Source organism: Balaenoptera ricei, chromosome 16 (assembly GCF_028023285.1).
Source record: "Balaenoptera ricei isolate mBalRic1 chromosome 16, mBalRic1.hap2, whole genome shotgun sequence".
Taxonomy (NCBI): Eukaryota; Metazoa; Chordata; class Mammalia; order Artiodactyla; family Balaenopteridae; genus Balaenoptera; species Balaenoptera ricei.
In genome coordinates, this window is record NC_082654.1 from 34,491,678 (window position 1) to 34,508,874 (window position 17,197).

Consider the following 17,197-nt stretch of genomic DNA (forward strand, 5'->3'; position numbering starts at 1 on the left):
ATTTCATTCAGATATCTACTTCTTAAAGAGGTTTACCCTGACAACCCAATCTGAAGTGGTCCACTAACTCCCAGTCACTACTGACGTTAATCAGTTTTATTTTTCTCACAGAATCTAAATGTATTTGAAATTCTATATAAAGCTATTTGAAATTATCATTGTTTGTTATGGATCTCCCTCCAACAAAACAAGTTTTAAGAGCAGGGATCTTGCCTATCTTGTTCACCACTGTATCACCAGCACTTAAAAGAGTGCCCAGAGCAGGTGCTCAAATATTTGTTTAATAAATAAAGACATCTCTGGAAATGGGACAGCTCTTTGTGATCTGGCTTCATCTGGATAGCTTTCAGTTTCCCTAGAGCAGTGATGGTGAGATAACTGTTGTTAGCTCATATATGATGCCTTTGTGAATCTATTAAAAAATTGGACCTTCTTCTCAGAAATATGCACATATAGACAAAATTTTGCATAAGCCTCCTAAAACCAACCCGTGATCCCCAGGTTAGAACCTCTGATCTAAAGGCACATAAGGACCTTTATGCAATGCAATCTATGTTATAACCGATTCCTGCTCATGGAGTTGAACGTTGAAGGGAAAAAAAACCAATAAAAAGCTACAAATCATTCCTAACAGATCTCTCTACAAAGTGGTAGGATATCAGAGAAGTCAAATGAGCAATAGTCACAGCTAATGGCTGCTTAGTCTCCTCATGTAGCATATGGTACTGAGAAGCCCAGATTTGGAATTTATCATGAAAGAAAATGGCATGTGTGTTGATGACATACATAAATAAGAAAACAGATCTGAAGTAGTTTTATGGGTTGCCTTTTTAAAAAATGGCATATACTATACTCTTGTTCCAACTATATGAGATCATATTGGATCAGGATATGGATAGTCAAGTTCCAAAAATTGATAAAGTTAAAAAAAAACAAAAACTAAAAAGAATTGGCTTAATATTCAGAATGGTCCATTGACTCTTCTGGGACACAGAGAATCTTCCCTGGGTACGTACATTAATAAAAAGATGCATGTATCAGGTCACAAAATGACTTTTTAAAAATATATTCTTTAAATTATGTCAGATCAAAGAAGTGATGGAAGGTAAAAGAGTTTTTTTAGGTGTACAACTCCTCCTTTGCCTGTTAGGGAGGACTTGGTGACAGGTAAAAGAGGCAAACTGAACAAAGCAGCTTTTGTTCCCCTACCCCTTCTCTTTTTGTATCTGAAGGTGCTTACAGCTAAGTTAACGTGTAAAGTAAACCATCTAGGCAAAAAATTTCTGTAAGTTCTAAAGGACTTTGAAGTTTTTTCATCATGTTTTTAGTACCACTAAGTAGGAATACTATCTTCTTTGTGACGTTTTGGCTTTGTTTTAAGATTCTTATTTTGGAAGGTATTAGGTTTTCTGTCTTAAGGTGCGGTTATCTCGAAAAAAGTCACTTCAAATGTATTTAATACTAGGAGATGCTCTTTATAACAAACAAAATATAGAACTTACCTTGATTATTTTATCAAAATATCTCTTCCAAAATTTTCCCATCTCATTTACAGTGTATTAGTAAGGGGGGGTGGGAAACGTAGCAAATATATTCTTTATTTCTCTCCAAGTATGCGTACTGTGGCTCAGTAACAACAGCCTTGATGACTCACTAAGGAATCTGACAACTGGTAGGATCTGAACTCCATATGAGCTGGTATTTTAATTTCCCCCTTTAATCTCTTCATTCTTCACAAGCAATCCTGTGTTACTGTGTCATGCTTCTTAAAAACAAGTTATTCTGTATGACTGACTGACTGGTTTACTGAATCTAAGCAGCATTAATCCTCTAGTAATTACCATCCTTCATAAAATCGTCTGAATGTTTTAAAAGAGAGGAAGTTCAACAAATTATTTTTGAAAACTTTCTACTATTTTCATCACTTTTGTATTACTTGTATTTTAATATTTAAATTTCATCTATCTACTGAAAGGCTTATCTTTTTGCTTTCAGAGCCCTATGTTTTAACCAGAACATAGTTCTAGGAATCCATAGAGTAATGCAGTGCAATAGTGGTCCACATAATTCAGTGTTTTCAAACTGTGTGTCACAGAACACTGATTTGCAGGATAGTAAGAGATTTTTTTTTTGAAATGTATTTAGTACTCAAACAGGTTTGGGGGGAAAAAGGGGATACACCTCTATTATAGGACTTCTCAAAGCCTTCAATGTGCTAATGAAATTGTGAATTTACAAGAGAGGAACGCAATATTCAGGATTTCCTAAAATTATTTGTCTATAATTTACTTTCTTCATGACTCACTGTTCCAAATAACAGAAGTTTAGGACATGCTGCTTTATTTAAGTTCTGCTCTATATTTAGTCATTCCTGATCACTCAATTAAGGCATATACTGCCTTTGTCTAAATTCCTATAATTCCCCTGTTCAAAATATTTCTTTATCCATAGAAGAACAGTTGGGATTGGAGCGATGACAACATTTCTTAGAAATAACATATTATTATTTTAGTATCCCTAATGATGACCAAGGTAAATCAAGAAATGTTTGTAATGCTTACATGTTTACTTGAGAAGGCAGAGAAATGTGTCATGTATTTTTAGAAATACTCCCATCAAAAATAACTGAAATTTAAAAATTTTTACTGCTTTTAAAGTATGTTTCTTTACATGGAACATTAACTTACATGTAATATCCCAATTCCAAATAAGGCGTTTCTGTACACCAAAAATATTTTTGAATATAGCTGAGTAATTTGCATTCACTTATTCAACATTTATTGATTGTTTACTATGTGTCAGGAATAGGGTTAAGCAATACATGTATGGTAGTGAACAAAAAAGGCATGATTCTTGTCTTCATGGGCTTGTAGCTTAGCTTTTCTCTTTTATGTTACCTGAATTGTTATGAATACTTGCTCTAGAATTGCTTTATTTTTAAAAATACCTTTGATGTGGTGGGGGTATAGTTAGGCTGCTATTTTAAAACCTCAACTCGATAACTAATTTGCTAATGGGGAATGGCATGAATCATGAAATATAGGCATACAGTTAGCTGGGGGACAACAGAAACCATTTTACTTGTATATTAGAAGGACATATCATTTATGTTTCAAAGTCTTGTGTTTTATAACTATTTTACATTAAAATGCTACGAGAGGGACTTCCCTGGTGGCGCAGTGGTTAAGAATCCGCCTGCCAATGCAGGGAAGACGGGTTCAAGCCCCGGTCCGGGAAGATCCCACATGCTGCGGAGCAACTAAGCCCGTGCGCCACAACTACTGAGCCTGCACTCTAGAGCCCGCAAGCACAACTACTGAGCCCGTGTGCCACAACTACTGAAGCCCACGTGCCTAGAGCCCGTGCTCCGCAGCCAGAGAAGCCACCGCAATGAGAAGCCTGCACACCGCAACGAAGAGTAGCCCCCCCACAACTAGAGAAAGCCCACGTGCTCCAACAAAGACCCAACGCAGCCAAAAATAAAAACAAATAAATTTATTAAAAAAAACGCTATGAGAGCCAATTCTTTTCAATAAATGGTGCTGGGTCAATTGCATAACCATGTGGAACAAAATGAATCTTAAACCTTACACCCCATACCATGCACAAAAATCAATTCCAGATGGATTGTAAACCTAAATATGAACAGTAAAACAATAAAACTTTTAGAAAAAAACATTTATAATTTCAGGCGAAGGCAAAGACTTCTTAAACTGGACATTAAAAAGAACTAATCATGAAGGAAAAAATGATAAATTGGATTTCATTAAAATTATGAGCTTTTATTCATCAAAAGCCACCACTAAGAGTGAACAGACAAGCCACAGAGCAGGAGAAGATACTTGCAATACACACATTTGACAAAGGAAGGACTCATATTCAGAATATACAAAGAACTTCTGGAAATCATTAAGAAGCAGACAATCCAATGGAAAAAAAATGACAAAAAACCTGAAAAGTTTATTCACAAAGGAGGATATTCAAACAGACAATAAATAAATGAAAAGGAGTTCAATTTTATAAGTCATCAAGGAAACGCAGATTAAAACCACAATGTAAAACTATTGTATACTCCCTGGAATGGCTGAAAAGGAAGAGACAACTAATATCAAGTGACACCAAGGATGCAGAGCAACAACAATTCTTCTACACTGCTGGCTGAAGTACGAACTAGTATTCTTGCTTTGGAAAACTGCTTCACAGAGTCTATTAAAACTGATCATATACCTACCCCCCTGACTCAGCAATTCCACTCCTAGGTAAATACCTCAACAAAAATGTGTCTGTTCACCAAAAGACATGCAAAAGAATGTCACGTTAGCTCAATTTGTAACAATAAAACTGGAATCAATTCCTATGTCCATCAATAGTAGAATGTATAAATTATAGTATATTTATATAATGGTAGACTACACAGCAAAGGGAATGAATGAACCATAGCTACATGTAAAAACATGGATAAATTTCACAAACATAATATTGAGCAAAAGAAGGCAGAACCAAAAAGTTAATATTGGGGTCAGGGGTGGTGGTGGTAGGTTGAACTGGGAGATTGGGATTGACATATATACAGTAATACGTATAAAATAGACAACTAATAAGAACCTGCTGTATACAAAATAAATAAAATTAAATTAAAAAAAGAAAGTTAATACTGCATGATTCCATGTATACAAAGTTCAAAATCAGACAAAATTTATCTGTGGTGTTAGAAGTAACAATAGTTGTCATCCTTCGAGAGGGAGAAGTGCAGTGAGGGGTAGGGGTCTCTTTTGAGGTACTTACTGGTCAAGTTCTTTTTCCTGATATGGGTGTTACAGAGATGTATTTACTTTGTCAAAAGTCAGCAATAGTATGATTTGCCTGAATGTATGTTATATTTCAATAAAACATTTATTTGAAAAGTGCTATGAGATCCATATATATTTTGCACAATTCGAATTCTCTCTCAAATTCTGTAAATATAGTTCAGAGGAATGATCACTCCTCTTTTCCCTATTTTGCCTGAAGTAAAATACTTGAAAATGGAATCTAATTGTAGATAGAGAAAGAAAAATTGTAATTTTTATGGCACAGGGTTGTAACAGGCAGAAGAAAATGGTATACAAAAAGAAAATGACTCATATATAAGCTAATAAGAACCACATATTTGATTTGCACTACAAAGGCATACCTCGTTAAGGCTTTAGACTATATATTCCCAAATTTTTTTTTTTTTTTTTTTTAGCTGTGCAGCATATGGGATCTTAGTTCCCCAACCAGGGATCGAACCTGTACCCCCTGCAGTGGAAGTGAGGACTCTTAACCACTGGTCCGCCAGGGAGGGTCCTTATTCCCAGATTTTTAAAAGGCTCTTCATATGACAAGGTATCTGATCACTCATTACCTTTGTAGTTCTCTCTTATGTGCTCTCCAATTTGTGAGTGTCCATACCATCATGCACAGTCTTAACAGCCCCAAAGCACAGTGGTCTAACCCAAATACCACACTTTCGTTAGTGTAGTCTAAGAATTCCCAGCACACTGTTGGTTCATTTGGAGTTAACTAAAATGACCAGGTCTTTTTCATAATGTAAGTCAAATTTCCTATATCCTGTATTTTTAAAAATTTAATTAAAAAAAATTAAATACAGCACTTAATATTTTTCTTGCTAAATTTAACTTTTTTGGCTTTGGCTTATCACTCAAGACTACTGAGAGCACTTTGATTTTGTCTTCTATCATCTTAGGTAACTCTTCTAGCTTTGTGTAATCTATACAAATAATTCATATTTCTTCTATGTATTTATCCAAGTCATCATTTAAAAAATATGTTGATCCCAAACTGTCAAAGACAGACATCTATAGGGTGCTGCCAGAATCTTGACTTAAAGCAGCATTTCCCAAAGTATATTTCATATAATACAAGCCAAAATTAGTAAGGGATGTGTTCTGTGATGAGTTTAGGTTTACTGCACCATTTCTCAGTTCTTACAATTCTAATGCACATGGTTAAGTCTCTAAGAGGGGATTAGAGTATAAAGTGTTTCCCAAACTTAGCTGACTTGGAATCTTTTTTAAAGAAATCTTTTCTCATCTTGAGAAATCAGTGTTCCTGGAAAGACACTTCAGGAAAATATAGGGTGAAAAGATACATCAGCCAACATTCTTTAGGGAAGAAACTGTTTTATTAGCTTCAAACCTACCTAATTGCATTATCATCCAACCAACCTCAACCTCTCCATATTGTCTGAAGGATTATCAAGATATTGTCAAATGCCGCAATAATATCTTGCCAGTCTAATTTATCACAAAGTGAAATAGGACCAGGTAAAGAGGATTTAGTATTAGGATTATTAGTGAGCCATGGATGCTCAGTCTACTGTGAGAATTATGCTCAATAAGAAGCTGTGAAAGTGAGAGATATATTTTTAAAGTTTCCCGCTAAATTGGCTACATTTTAAAAGTTTTGGTGATTAAAAACTAATCTTTAGTGGACTTCCCTGGTGGTGCAGTGGTTAAGAATCCGCCTGCCAATGCAGGGGACACGCGTTTCATCCCTGGTCTGGGAAGATCCCACATGCCGTGGAGCAGCTGAGCCTGTGTACCACAACCACTGAGCATGTGCTCTAGAGCCCGTGAGCCACAACTACTGAAGCCCGCGTGCCCTGGAGCCCATGCTCCGCAGCGGGAGAAGCTACCACGGTGAGAAGCCTGCGCACTGCAAAGAAGAGTAGGCCCTGCTCACCACAGCTAGAGAAGGTCCGTGCGCAGCAATGAAGACCCAACGCAGCCAAAAATAAATAAAATTTAAAAAACAAAAACAAAAAAACCTAATCTTTAGTTTCCTGGGAAATTCATTTATATGGGACACCTCACTTTCCAGTGATATTTACTGAAATCTTGCTATGTATTAAGAATGAGTTATTTTAAAAAGTATCACTGAATACTATACATTATACAAAGAGTCTTATAATAAAAAGTTTAAAAATTTTAAGGTTTTCATACATTGTCAAAAGAATTTTACATATTTTGAAATTCTTTTGAAATCCATTTGAAAGATTACATTTAACAAAAGAGATGGTCTTTGTAAAAGAAAACAGATACAAGTAAGTATACCAAAGTCCTTCACCATTTAGTGACTTCATTTCACAACTGGGGGTAGAAGGACGGTAGGCTTTACTTATAAAAAAAAGTATACACAGACAAATCATGTTCAAACGGCACGTTTAAAACTGAGTGAAGTAGTACACTCACATAATGCAGTACCAGTACTGCTAATCCTCCACATTGTCTATTGGGGCAGTAGGTCTTAAAATGTTGTTGAGATAACTGGCTTCCATTAGCAAGCATGTGATTGGCAGGATGATAAAGTCTTTTCACTCACAGGTCAGCTATTTCCTTTTCTTTAGAAGAGGGCAATTCTGATGATCCATCTTTTAGCTACAGTCTCTCACTGAGTCCCAATTCTCTTGCCTTCAGCTTTGATATGGTTCTAACTTTCCTCTTGTATCAGCTCATACTTGTCATCAACTCTTCTATTCAGAACGGCAAATATCAGGAGTTTGACCTCAGGGCAAAGTCCGGGTGGGCAGGTAAAATTTGACCACTAGACCTACTTCCTAATCTTTCATACCCAGCAATTCATGAAGCAGTATCAAATTCAAACTAAAAAACAGAAGCATGACCCCTTATAAGTACTATGAAAAGGGCTTTTTTGCCTTTCTAAGTATACTTGAAAAGAACTGTCAGCTGCCCTATTAAGACAGAAATGGATCACAGACCAGGAAAAAAAAAAAAAGGAAAAGTGCAGAAATTCAACTGAAATGTAAATAAAAGTGTTAGCACCCTCTTTATGTTTGGTGATATACTACTTCACATAAAAGTGTTAAAATAATATGCTGCTATGAAATATCTTTATGAAGTCAGGAACATAAAAACACTACTGAAACTTAAGGTATCCTTACTTAAATAATCACTGATACTGATAAAAAACATTACATCACCTCATACGAGATTAAAGTTTTCAAAATGTATTTTATTTTTGGCCAATTCCCATACTTGGCATTTCACCACTAAACTGTTTGTAATTTGAAAAACAAATATAGGTGAAAAATAACTATCATTATCAAATTATTAAATCCAGGCCTCTCAAATCATAAAATTCAGGTTATATCACAGCGGTCCAGTAGCTGAAGACAAGAATTAGTTGCATCGGGACTTCCCTGGTGGTGCAGTGGTTAAGAATCCACCTGCCAATGCAGGGGACACAGGTTTGAACCCTGGTCCGGGAAGATCCCACATGCCGCAGAGCAACTAAGCCCATACGCCACAACTTCTGAAGCCTGTGCACCTAGAGCCCGTGCTCCGCAGCAAGAGAAGCCACCGCAATGAGAAGCCCGCGCACCGCAACAAAGAGTAGCCCCTGCTCACTGCAACTACAGAAAGCCCACGCACAGCAACAAAGACCCAACGCAGCCAAAAATAAATAAATATTTAAAAAAAAGAATTAGTTGCATCTTCTTGTTTATTTATTTATTTATTATTTTTGGCTGCATTGGGTCTTCACTGCTGCACGCGGGCTTCAGTAGTTGTGGCTCGTGGACTCTAGAGCACAGGCTCAGTAGTTGTGCCGTACGGGCTTAGTTGCTTAGTTGCTCCGTGGCATGTGGGATCTTCCCGAACCAGGGCTCGAACCCGTGTCCCCTGCACTGGCAGGCAGGTTCTTAACCACTGCGCCACCAGGGAAGTCCCTCTTCTTATTTTAGAATACAAAAGTACAAGAAGAGAGCATAATTAAATTTTAACATTAATAATCAGAGAAAATAATTTTAAGCCTCTTTTAAGACTAGAAAAATTAATACGTCAAAAATTAGCTCATCAAAATTTTCTATCCACTACTCACTTCTACTGCATACTAACTACCATACTTTAAAACTGTGTTTTATATTAACTAGTTATTTCTATATAAATCTTTTAACAGTTCTATATACTTGTCATAATAGATTTCAGAATTCTAAATGTTTCATAATAGACTTTTTTATTCACTTAAGTCTCTGAAAGAAATTACCTTGCAGTGGTTAAGTATTCGCCCGCCTGCCAATGCAGGGGACATGGGTTCGAGCCCTGGTCCGGGAAGATCCCACATGCCACGGAGCCACTAAGCCCGTGCGCCACAACTCCTGAGCCTCCGCTCCAGAGCCCACGAGCCACAACTACTGAGCCCACGTGCCACAACTACTGAAGCCCATGTGCCTAGAGCCCATGCTCCACAACAAGAGAAGCCACTGCAACGAGAAGCCCGTGTGCTGCAACGAAGAGTAGCCCCCGCTCACCGCAAGTAGAGAAAGCCCATGCGCAGCAACGAAGACCCAATGCAGCCATAAATAAATAAATAAATAAATAAATATTAAAAAAAAAAGAGAGAAATTACCTTGATGAGGAAATGTCAATCAGAACTTAATGCCTCTAAGTGCACTACTTGATAAGTAAATCAACCAAAAAGATTTGAGATGTTTATTAATATTTATAAGTCTGCCTTCATAACAATTCCCTAGTGAGCTATATGCTTGTAAAGAGGATTTCTTTGCTGTCAAATGATGATTGTGTTTGAAGGAAGAAAGTACCTGGGATCAGAGTTTTAATCTGCTTTGAACCAACTACCTATCTGGACAAATCAAGGAACAGAATCTTTGCCAAGAGCTTTATAAATTATGTGATCCTACAGCAACATGGATGGACCTAGAGAATATCATATGAAGTGAAGTAAGCCAGAGAAAGACAAATATCATATGATATCACTCATATGTGGAATCTAATTTTCAAAAAATGATACAAATGAACTTATTTACAAAACAGAAACAGACTTACAGATATCAGAAACAAACTTATGGTTACCAAAGGGGAAATGTTGCGGGAAGGGATAAATCAGGAGCTTGAGATAAACATACACACACTACTATATACAAGATAGATAACCAACAAGGACCTACTACTGTATAGCACAGGGAACTCTACTCAATATTCTGTGATAATCTATATGAGAAAAGAGTCTGAAAAAGAATAAATATATTTGTATGTGTAACTGAATCACTTTGCTGTACACCTGAAACTAACACAACATTGTAAATCAACTATACTCTAATAAAAAAATTTTTTTAATTATGTGATCCCATCTACAATCCTACAATGAGATTACAAGCTAGTTAACAGCATAAAAATTCATACAAAACTGAGAAAATAGCAAACAATAAATTTCAAATTTTCTGTGAACAGATTATTTGTATATAATGGGAGCTATCCTCGAATCACATACCATACTCTTTGGATTGGAGAACATATTCATGTAAGTGGTCATAACCTAATTTGGAAATGAATATACCACCAAACCTATTTCCAACTTGGTAAAGGACTCAGTTTTCTATATCATCTTATTAGGGGCAACAGAACAGCAACAGAGATAACTCCTTGTAAAGAAAATGGATCTACCTTCAATAGTAAGAATATCTTCTAATAAACTGAAATGGGAGTTCAGAATCCACTTTCTTCATTTTCTACTATCTTCCCCTTAACTTAGTAAAGCTAACCATCTGTAGGTCTAGGTCACTCATAATAGTGTTTCTTGTTTGGCATAATACATGAGCACCAATTGTAAACAGAAATAAATATGAATACATTTTCATATTTATTTAGGTTATGAAAATATTTAGGTTATGAAAATATTTCATAAATATGTTCAGTGCTTTACAGATTATAATTGAGAGACAGACAGCTTTTTCAATTTTCTTCTAAACTTGACTTGAAATACCAGTTATTTCCACACGACTCACTGTCTCGTAAGTATTCCTAGCCAGTTTGTGGGTATTGTGCTTCTCTAAAGGATTGTTAAGCTCCATAAGGATGAAACTGTCTCTTATATTACTTTTGTGTCTATTTCAACCATATCTCCTCTCTCCAAATAATCAGTACTTAGCATTTCATAAATACTTATTGAACACTGGCTTGGAATTAGAAAAAGCAGCTCTGTGTTCAAACATTTATTAAAATCAGAGCTCTTTAACTGCTCACACTGGTCCTGTTCCAAACATCACTGTGGAAGAGTCTATTCATACCAATGGTGGAGCCCCATCTCCAGTTATCTCCATCCCTCAAAGGGGATGGGACCATTAATAGACTGATATCACAGTGACTTTCTTTTAATTCCATCTCCATTTGGCTCTTCTTGCCAAGGGCAGCAGTCACGCCTGTTGTCAATCCTAGCACTCCTAAGCCCTCTAACTTGGATCTACCCCTCCTCCACACTCTTGTGCCTCTCAGCTTTATTAAGCTCCTTAATCCTATGATTAAGAAAGAAAAAGAAAAAGGAGGAGGAGGAAAGAAGAAGAAAGGAATAAGAAGCAAAATTATGAGGGAGATGGAAAAAGGTAATATGAAGAAAATAAATAAAATGACAGAGAAGTTAAAGAGTAAAATGAATAGAAGAAATTTTAAAATCATATTTGTTATTATACTTAGAGTTATGTGACTAGAAAAGAATTACATAAATGTATAATTAATTACCTTTAAAAATTAGTTTTATCCTTCTTTCTGGAAGCATACAGAAAAACTATAAAAATAACATTCTTTACACTGACAACATTTTAAGCAAGGGGTTCCTTTCTAGGTTGTAATAATTTACATTTAACTTGGGTCCTAAAACTAATGTTATACTACCAATTTTCATATACGACCATGAAATCATTAAGAAATAACTTAAACTTCAAGTGTTATTAAACCAAAGTATAAAGTTTTTATTTATTCATGTGCTTTGCAAGTAATAACTAAGTTAAATATTCACCAATAAGAATGCCCCATGAAGTTGAGACACTGAATGGGTATAGGTTCAAAAGAAGGACCAAATACATAGTTATCAAAAAAGCACTTTTCTAAAGAAAAGTTGTTTCAAGGCAAACAAGCATTCCTGTAGCATTAAAAAGAAAAAAAAAAAAAAAGGTAAGAAGTTGAAACCAATAAATGAGAAGTACATTATTACATCTTACTTGTCTGAGGTCAATGAATGCTAGCTGCAGAGTATCCCCTTGGAATCCTGGCACGGGCTCAGAGCTGGCAAACACTATTTTAAAAAAAAAAGAATAAAAACAAGATTGCAAAATATACAAGGGTTTAACCACTAAATTAATTTCTACTCATTACAAATGTATTATAATATTTACAAGTAATCATTTCAAATGAAGACTATTTATAACCTTCAATTTTCACCACTGAGAATGTTCTCCACACCCATTACCACAAATATTTTAATAATTTTAAACTTCCAATCTGCCATTTAATTACTCTAATCCTTAATTACAATAAATTTTAAATGGTTATCCATTTAACGTTTGTAAAAGTTCAAGGGTAGTAATATACTTCAATCAAGAAAAGTTTTCTGACTCTTTTTAGCCTTAAGTGAATGATTATAGAAGCATTTTGAAACTATACCAATTGCACGGTTGTCAACATATTTCAAAACATCTGCTTTGTTACAGAATATGCTCTATACAAATCCTACTCTAGCTAACAGCGGTAATAGGCAGCCATGTAAGAAGTCAGCTTTACATGCAGTTTTACATTTTACAGCAGGTAAAATGTTCAAAGTAGCAAAATGAGGATGATTCAGGAATGCCTGTTCATTTTTTTTTAATAATTTTTTTTCCATAAAGGAATCCCACCTCTTTAAAAACTAAGAGACATCTTAAGACAAAATAGATTTCTTAAGACAGATTTCTTAATATCTTTAGATGAAAAATATTTTGAAAGATATTTTTCAACAACTTTTTTTTTTGTCCACGCCGCACGGCTTGCAGGATCTTAGTTCCCCAACCAGGGATTAAAGCAGGGCCACCGCAGTGAAAGCGCCTATCCTAACCACTGGACCACCAGGGAATCCCTTTCAACAACTTTTTTGTACTTACAAAAATTTAGTACTAGTAACACAGCTTTGTTTAGTTAGTTGAAGACAATCTCAATACTAGTTATTTTGAAGACAAAAGCCTTGTGGCTCATAAAAAAGACCCTATCATTTTACACACATGCTTCTCTGGTAAGAATATGAACGCCTGCCACCACTCTCCTTCCCCATTAATATCTGAGTTTTCTTAGAGAGTATTATAGATTTTCCATTTGTGAATTTATCTGAGCCAGTATTTTAGGAACAACTTACAATGTTAGCCTATATAGATCTTGGAATAACAAATATAATTCTTAACTTTAGTATATTCTGTGTGAAATATAGTTTAGAAAGGCTCAAAAATCAACATCTAAAAACAATAAATATATGAAAGCCTAGCACAGCTTAATTAATTTGGCATTTTTGGAGAATGAAGAATTCAAATTAAGTTTTTTTTGTTGATGTTGTTTTTAAGTTAATGATAATTTTTGCTTTAAGCATCAAAACTTTTTTTCATTGTAAGCATTTTTTGATAAAATTTTAAACTGCATCATAATACTTTCCCTATCTTTTTTTTTAGAATACTAGACACTATATAAACTTTTCTTAATTCTCTTCATTGATAACCATTAAGAACACTTTTTATTCTATACAATACAATAAATTCCCAGGGCTGCTACGGTATTAGCAGCTGTTTTCTATTACATTAAATAGCTCAGAATGCTGTGTTGAGTTCTTGTGTCTATCTTTTATAATTTTTCTGCCTTCTCTCTTACAGTTTTAACATAAATTCTTACTCCCTCCTCTCTCACTCATCTCTTATTATGTTATCTTTAATCTTCTTGAGCGGGTAAGTCAGCTAATCAATTACTAGAATAGTATCTAAAGTAAGAGCAAATACAGCCTGAGTATGGGACTCTCCCACAAGTAAGGTGAATGAGTTTATATATGCCTTTGAGTATATGTACCTTTCAGTTACTCAGAGTTACACCATTTTCCTCCTTACTTCTTGGTTCTATGCTGGGTACTAAGTAGCTATGGCCATTAGATAGGTAACTACTTTCACCTTTCTCAGACCCCCTATTTCCAGAAAACTAAGATTCATTCAGCAAATCTAACCATACTTTTCATTGTTTACTATAATTTACTCACATCACTGTCTTTCATACAATGAAAAGTAGAATACTTTCATACTGTAGCAACTCCATCACCCCCAACCATTGCCCAGATAATTGAATTGCCTCTTTTTAGTAACATGAGATCTTAAGTGAAAAATAACAAGCAAAATTCTAATAGCTTATTAAAAGTAAAGATTTTCTTTTTTTTTAATCTAAAAAGTACTTTTCTTAAGACCATCCAGCATATCATTGGCTTTCGTGGCAAGTCTCAGGCTACTGTTTCCAAGTAACAATTAACTTGAATCCCCTAATGGTCTCTAATCAAGGCTGTATATGTTAGTTCAGCTTCTACCATCACCACATACATACACACATAAAGACTTCCTATAATACAGAGAGACTTACATTATATATCAGGCATAAAAATCAGCTCAATTTCAATTATACTTCGATTATTATGCACTTAATCTTCCAGAATTTTTTTACACTGAAAATAATCTGTCATTTTTCTTCTCTCTCAGTTCCTATTTAAGATACTATAGTTTAATAAGCCCCATTGCTTGGCATTAATCCAAAGAGCTTAGAGTCAAAATTATAATAGTACCATAAATTTATATAGCACTTTATAGCTTACAAAGCACTTTCTCACGTACCATCTTCTTTAATCGTCATAATAATTTATCTTAGTAAACAGGGCATGCAGATGATGGATCACAAAATCTTGCAGCTAGAAGAGACACCCCCCTTTGAAATATCTCCAACAGTCCTCTGAAGGCTCAGTTTAAAACTCACCGAGTTCTTCATTTTATAGGGCAGAAAAATTAAAATTGAAGTGACTTGCCCAGGATCACATAGCTAATTTAGATTTCCTGACATTCAATTCATTGATCCAGAATCTGATTAAGTATTAAGCCTCTCACCTTTTATGCCATCTCTTCTAAGAACCTAACCAATATGGAAGTGAAATTCACTAGTTTATAGCTCTCAGGTCTTTTCTCAAATATTTTTTAGGGATAGGAGGCTTCCTATTCTTTCCTTTACTTCTTTAAAACTCAAATGCAGTCAATCCTGTTGGTTTTATCCTATACAATATCTTCAGTCTGAATCTGTCTCTACCTCAGTTCAAGCTATCATCATTTCTTGCTTGCATTACTAAAATACATTCCTATCTGGTCTCTCTGCTTCTTGTGTGCCACCTTTCCATCTACTTCTCCCAGTAAGATGTAAATGTGATTTGTGCCACTTCACAGTTTAACACCTTTCAATGGTTCCCCATCACCTTAACAATAAAGCAGGACAAGTAAGATCCTTTATAACCTGGCCTTTGCCTATCTCTGTAGCCTCATCTCTTACCACCTTCCTAGGGGCACCTTAAACTCCTTCCATTCCAAACCATCTGCACTTCCTTGTATATGCCACAGTCTCTTACCGAGTACCTTTGATCCTTCTGCCTGGAGGATCCTTCCTCTTCTTTTCCATTGGGTAACTCTTACTTATCCTTCCATTCAATCTACATCTTCCGTGGAAGACTTCCATTACCCTGCAGGCTGGGTTAGGTCCCTCCTCTGTGATCTCCCTGCAACTTCTGTACACAGCCTAACTATACTACCCATTTTGCTATCTTATAATTGTTTATCTGTCTGGGTTTTCCCACCAGACCATGAACTCCCTGAGGGTAGGAAATATACTTACATTTTTATATCCCGATCACCTAGTATAATGCCTGATACATAATGAGTAGGCAATAAAAGTTTCTTAAGTGAATGAAGGAAAACTGAACAAATGAACAAATAAATTCTAAGAGGATGCCATCCAATCCTGGTAATTGATACGTTCTCTAGCTTATTGATTAGATCTAGAATGATGTTGTCCAACAGAACTTTCTCCAGTAATAGAAATGTTCTATATCTGAGCTGAACTGAATTTTTAGTTTTATTTAATTTTAATTGAATAGTCACATACGACTACTAGACAGTGTAAATCTAGAACACTGTGTACATATTTAGTGTATTTATTTCAAAATAATTGAGTGTGGGTAAGAATACTCCAAATGTTTCCTTCAGCCGAAACTAAACTGTGAGTTCTTCCACTAAACATGAAGCTCACAGGAAATAGAGATTTTTTTTTTTAACCTTTACATACTCTGTGCCTGGTGTACAAGAGATATTCAGTAAATGTGTCGAATGAATAAATAATAATACAAATAATTCATTTATACTAATATGGTCCCAATAATTCTAGAGGTAGATTTCAATCTCTGAACTTTTTAAAGAATTGATGACTGATTTTTGGAATAGCTTTAAGTTTCTCTTCAGATTCCTTCTTGGCTCAAGCAGATTCTCAATTTTATATGATTTGTCATATTTTGGGGTTTCTTTGTTCTCCTCCCTTGGGCCAACTTTTTATTATTTTTATTTAATAATACCTACTTCCTAATATGATATCTTTGTCATTTAGTCATGCCATTAAGGGTATTTTTTAAAAACACACATTGATCTTGGTCTTTCAATAAGATATTTTAAAATAGTTTCCAGGGCTTCCCTGGTGGCGCAGTGGTTAAGAGTCTGCCTGCCAGTGCAGGGGACACAGGTTCGAGCCCTGGTCTGGGAAGATCCCACGTGCTGCAGAGCAGCTGGGCCCATGTGCCACAACTACTGAGCCTGTGCTCTAGAGCCCGCAAGCCACAACTACTGAGCCCATGTGCTGCAACTACTGAAGCCTGTGCCCCTAGAGCCCATGCTCCACAACAAGAGAAGCCACCACAATGAGAGGCCTGCGCACCGGAACGAAGAGTAGCCCCCCACTCGCTGCAACTAAAAAGAAAGCCCGTGTGCAGCAACGAAGACCCAGCACAGCCAAAAATAAATAAATTTATTTAAAAAATGGTGTTAAAAATAAATAAATTTAAAAAAATTAAAATCGTTTCCAGGCTTTCAAAAGTTTTTTTTTTCCTAAGGAAAGTCAAAATCTTTGGGTTTTTTTCTCTTAGTGCCTCCTATTTGACCAGTTTTTTTTTTTCATAAATTTATTTTATTTTTGTCTGGATTGTACCTTCGTTGCTGTGCGTGGGCTTTCTCTAGTTGCAGTGAGCGGGGGCTACTCTTTGTTGTGGTGCACGGGCTTCTCATTGTGGTGGCTTCTCTTGTGGAGCACGGGCTCTAGGCAGGCAAGCT

The 17,197-nt window shown here is 35.6% G+C and overlaps 1 protein-coding gene across 7 annotated transcripts in view; it reads right to left on the bottom strand.

Annotated features, from left to right (window-relative positions):
• The window catches only part of EXOC6 (exocyst complex component 6), a 208,275-nt gene that overhangs the window by 23,968 nt on the left and 167,110 nt on the right, over positions 1 to 17,197 (bottom strand). For all 7 annotated transcript variants that reach the window (XM_059899894.1, XM_059899897.1, XM_059899896.1 and 4 more), the window contains one exon: positions 12,017 to 12,090. In XM_059899894.1, the coding sequence (XP_059755877.1) occupies positions 12,017 to 12,090 (74 nt within the window). The remainder of the gene's footprint in view (positions 1 to 12,016; positions 12,091 to 17,197) is intronic.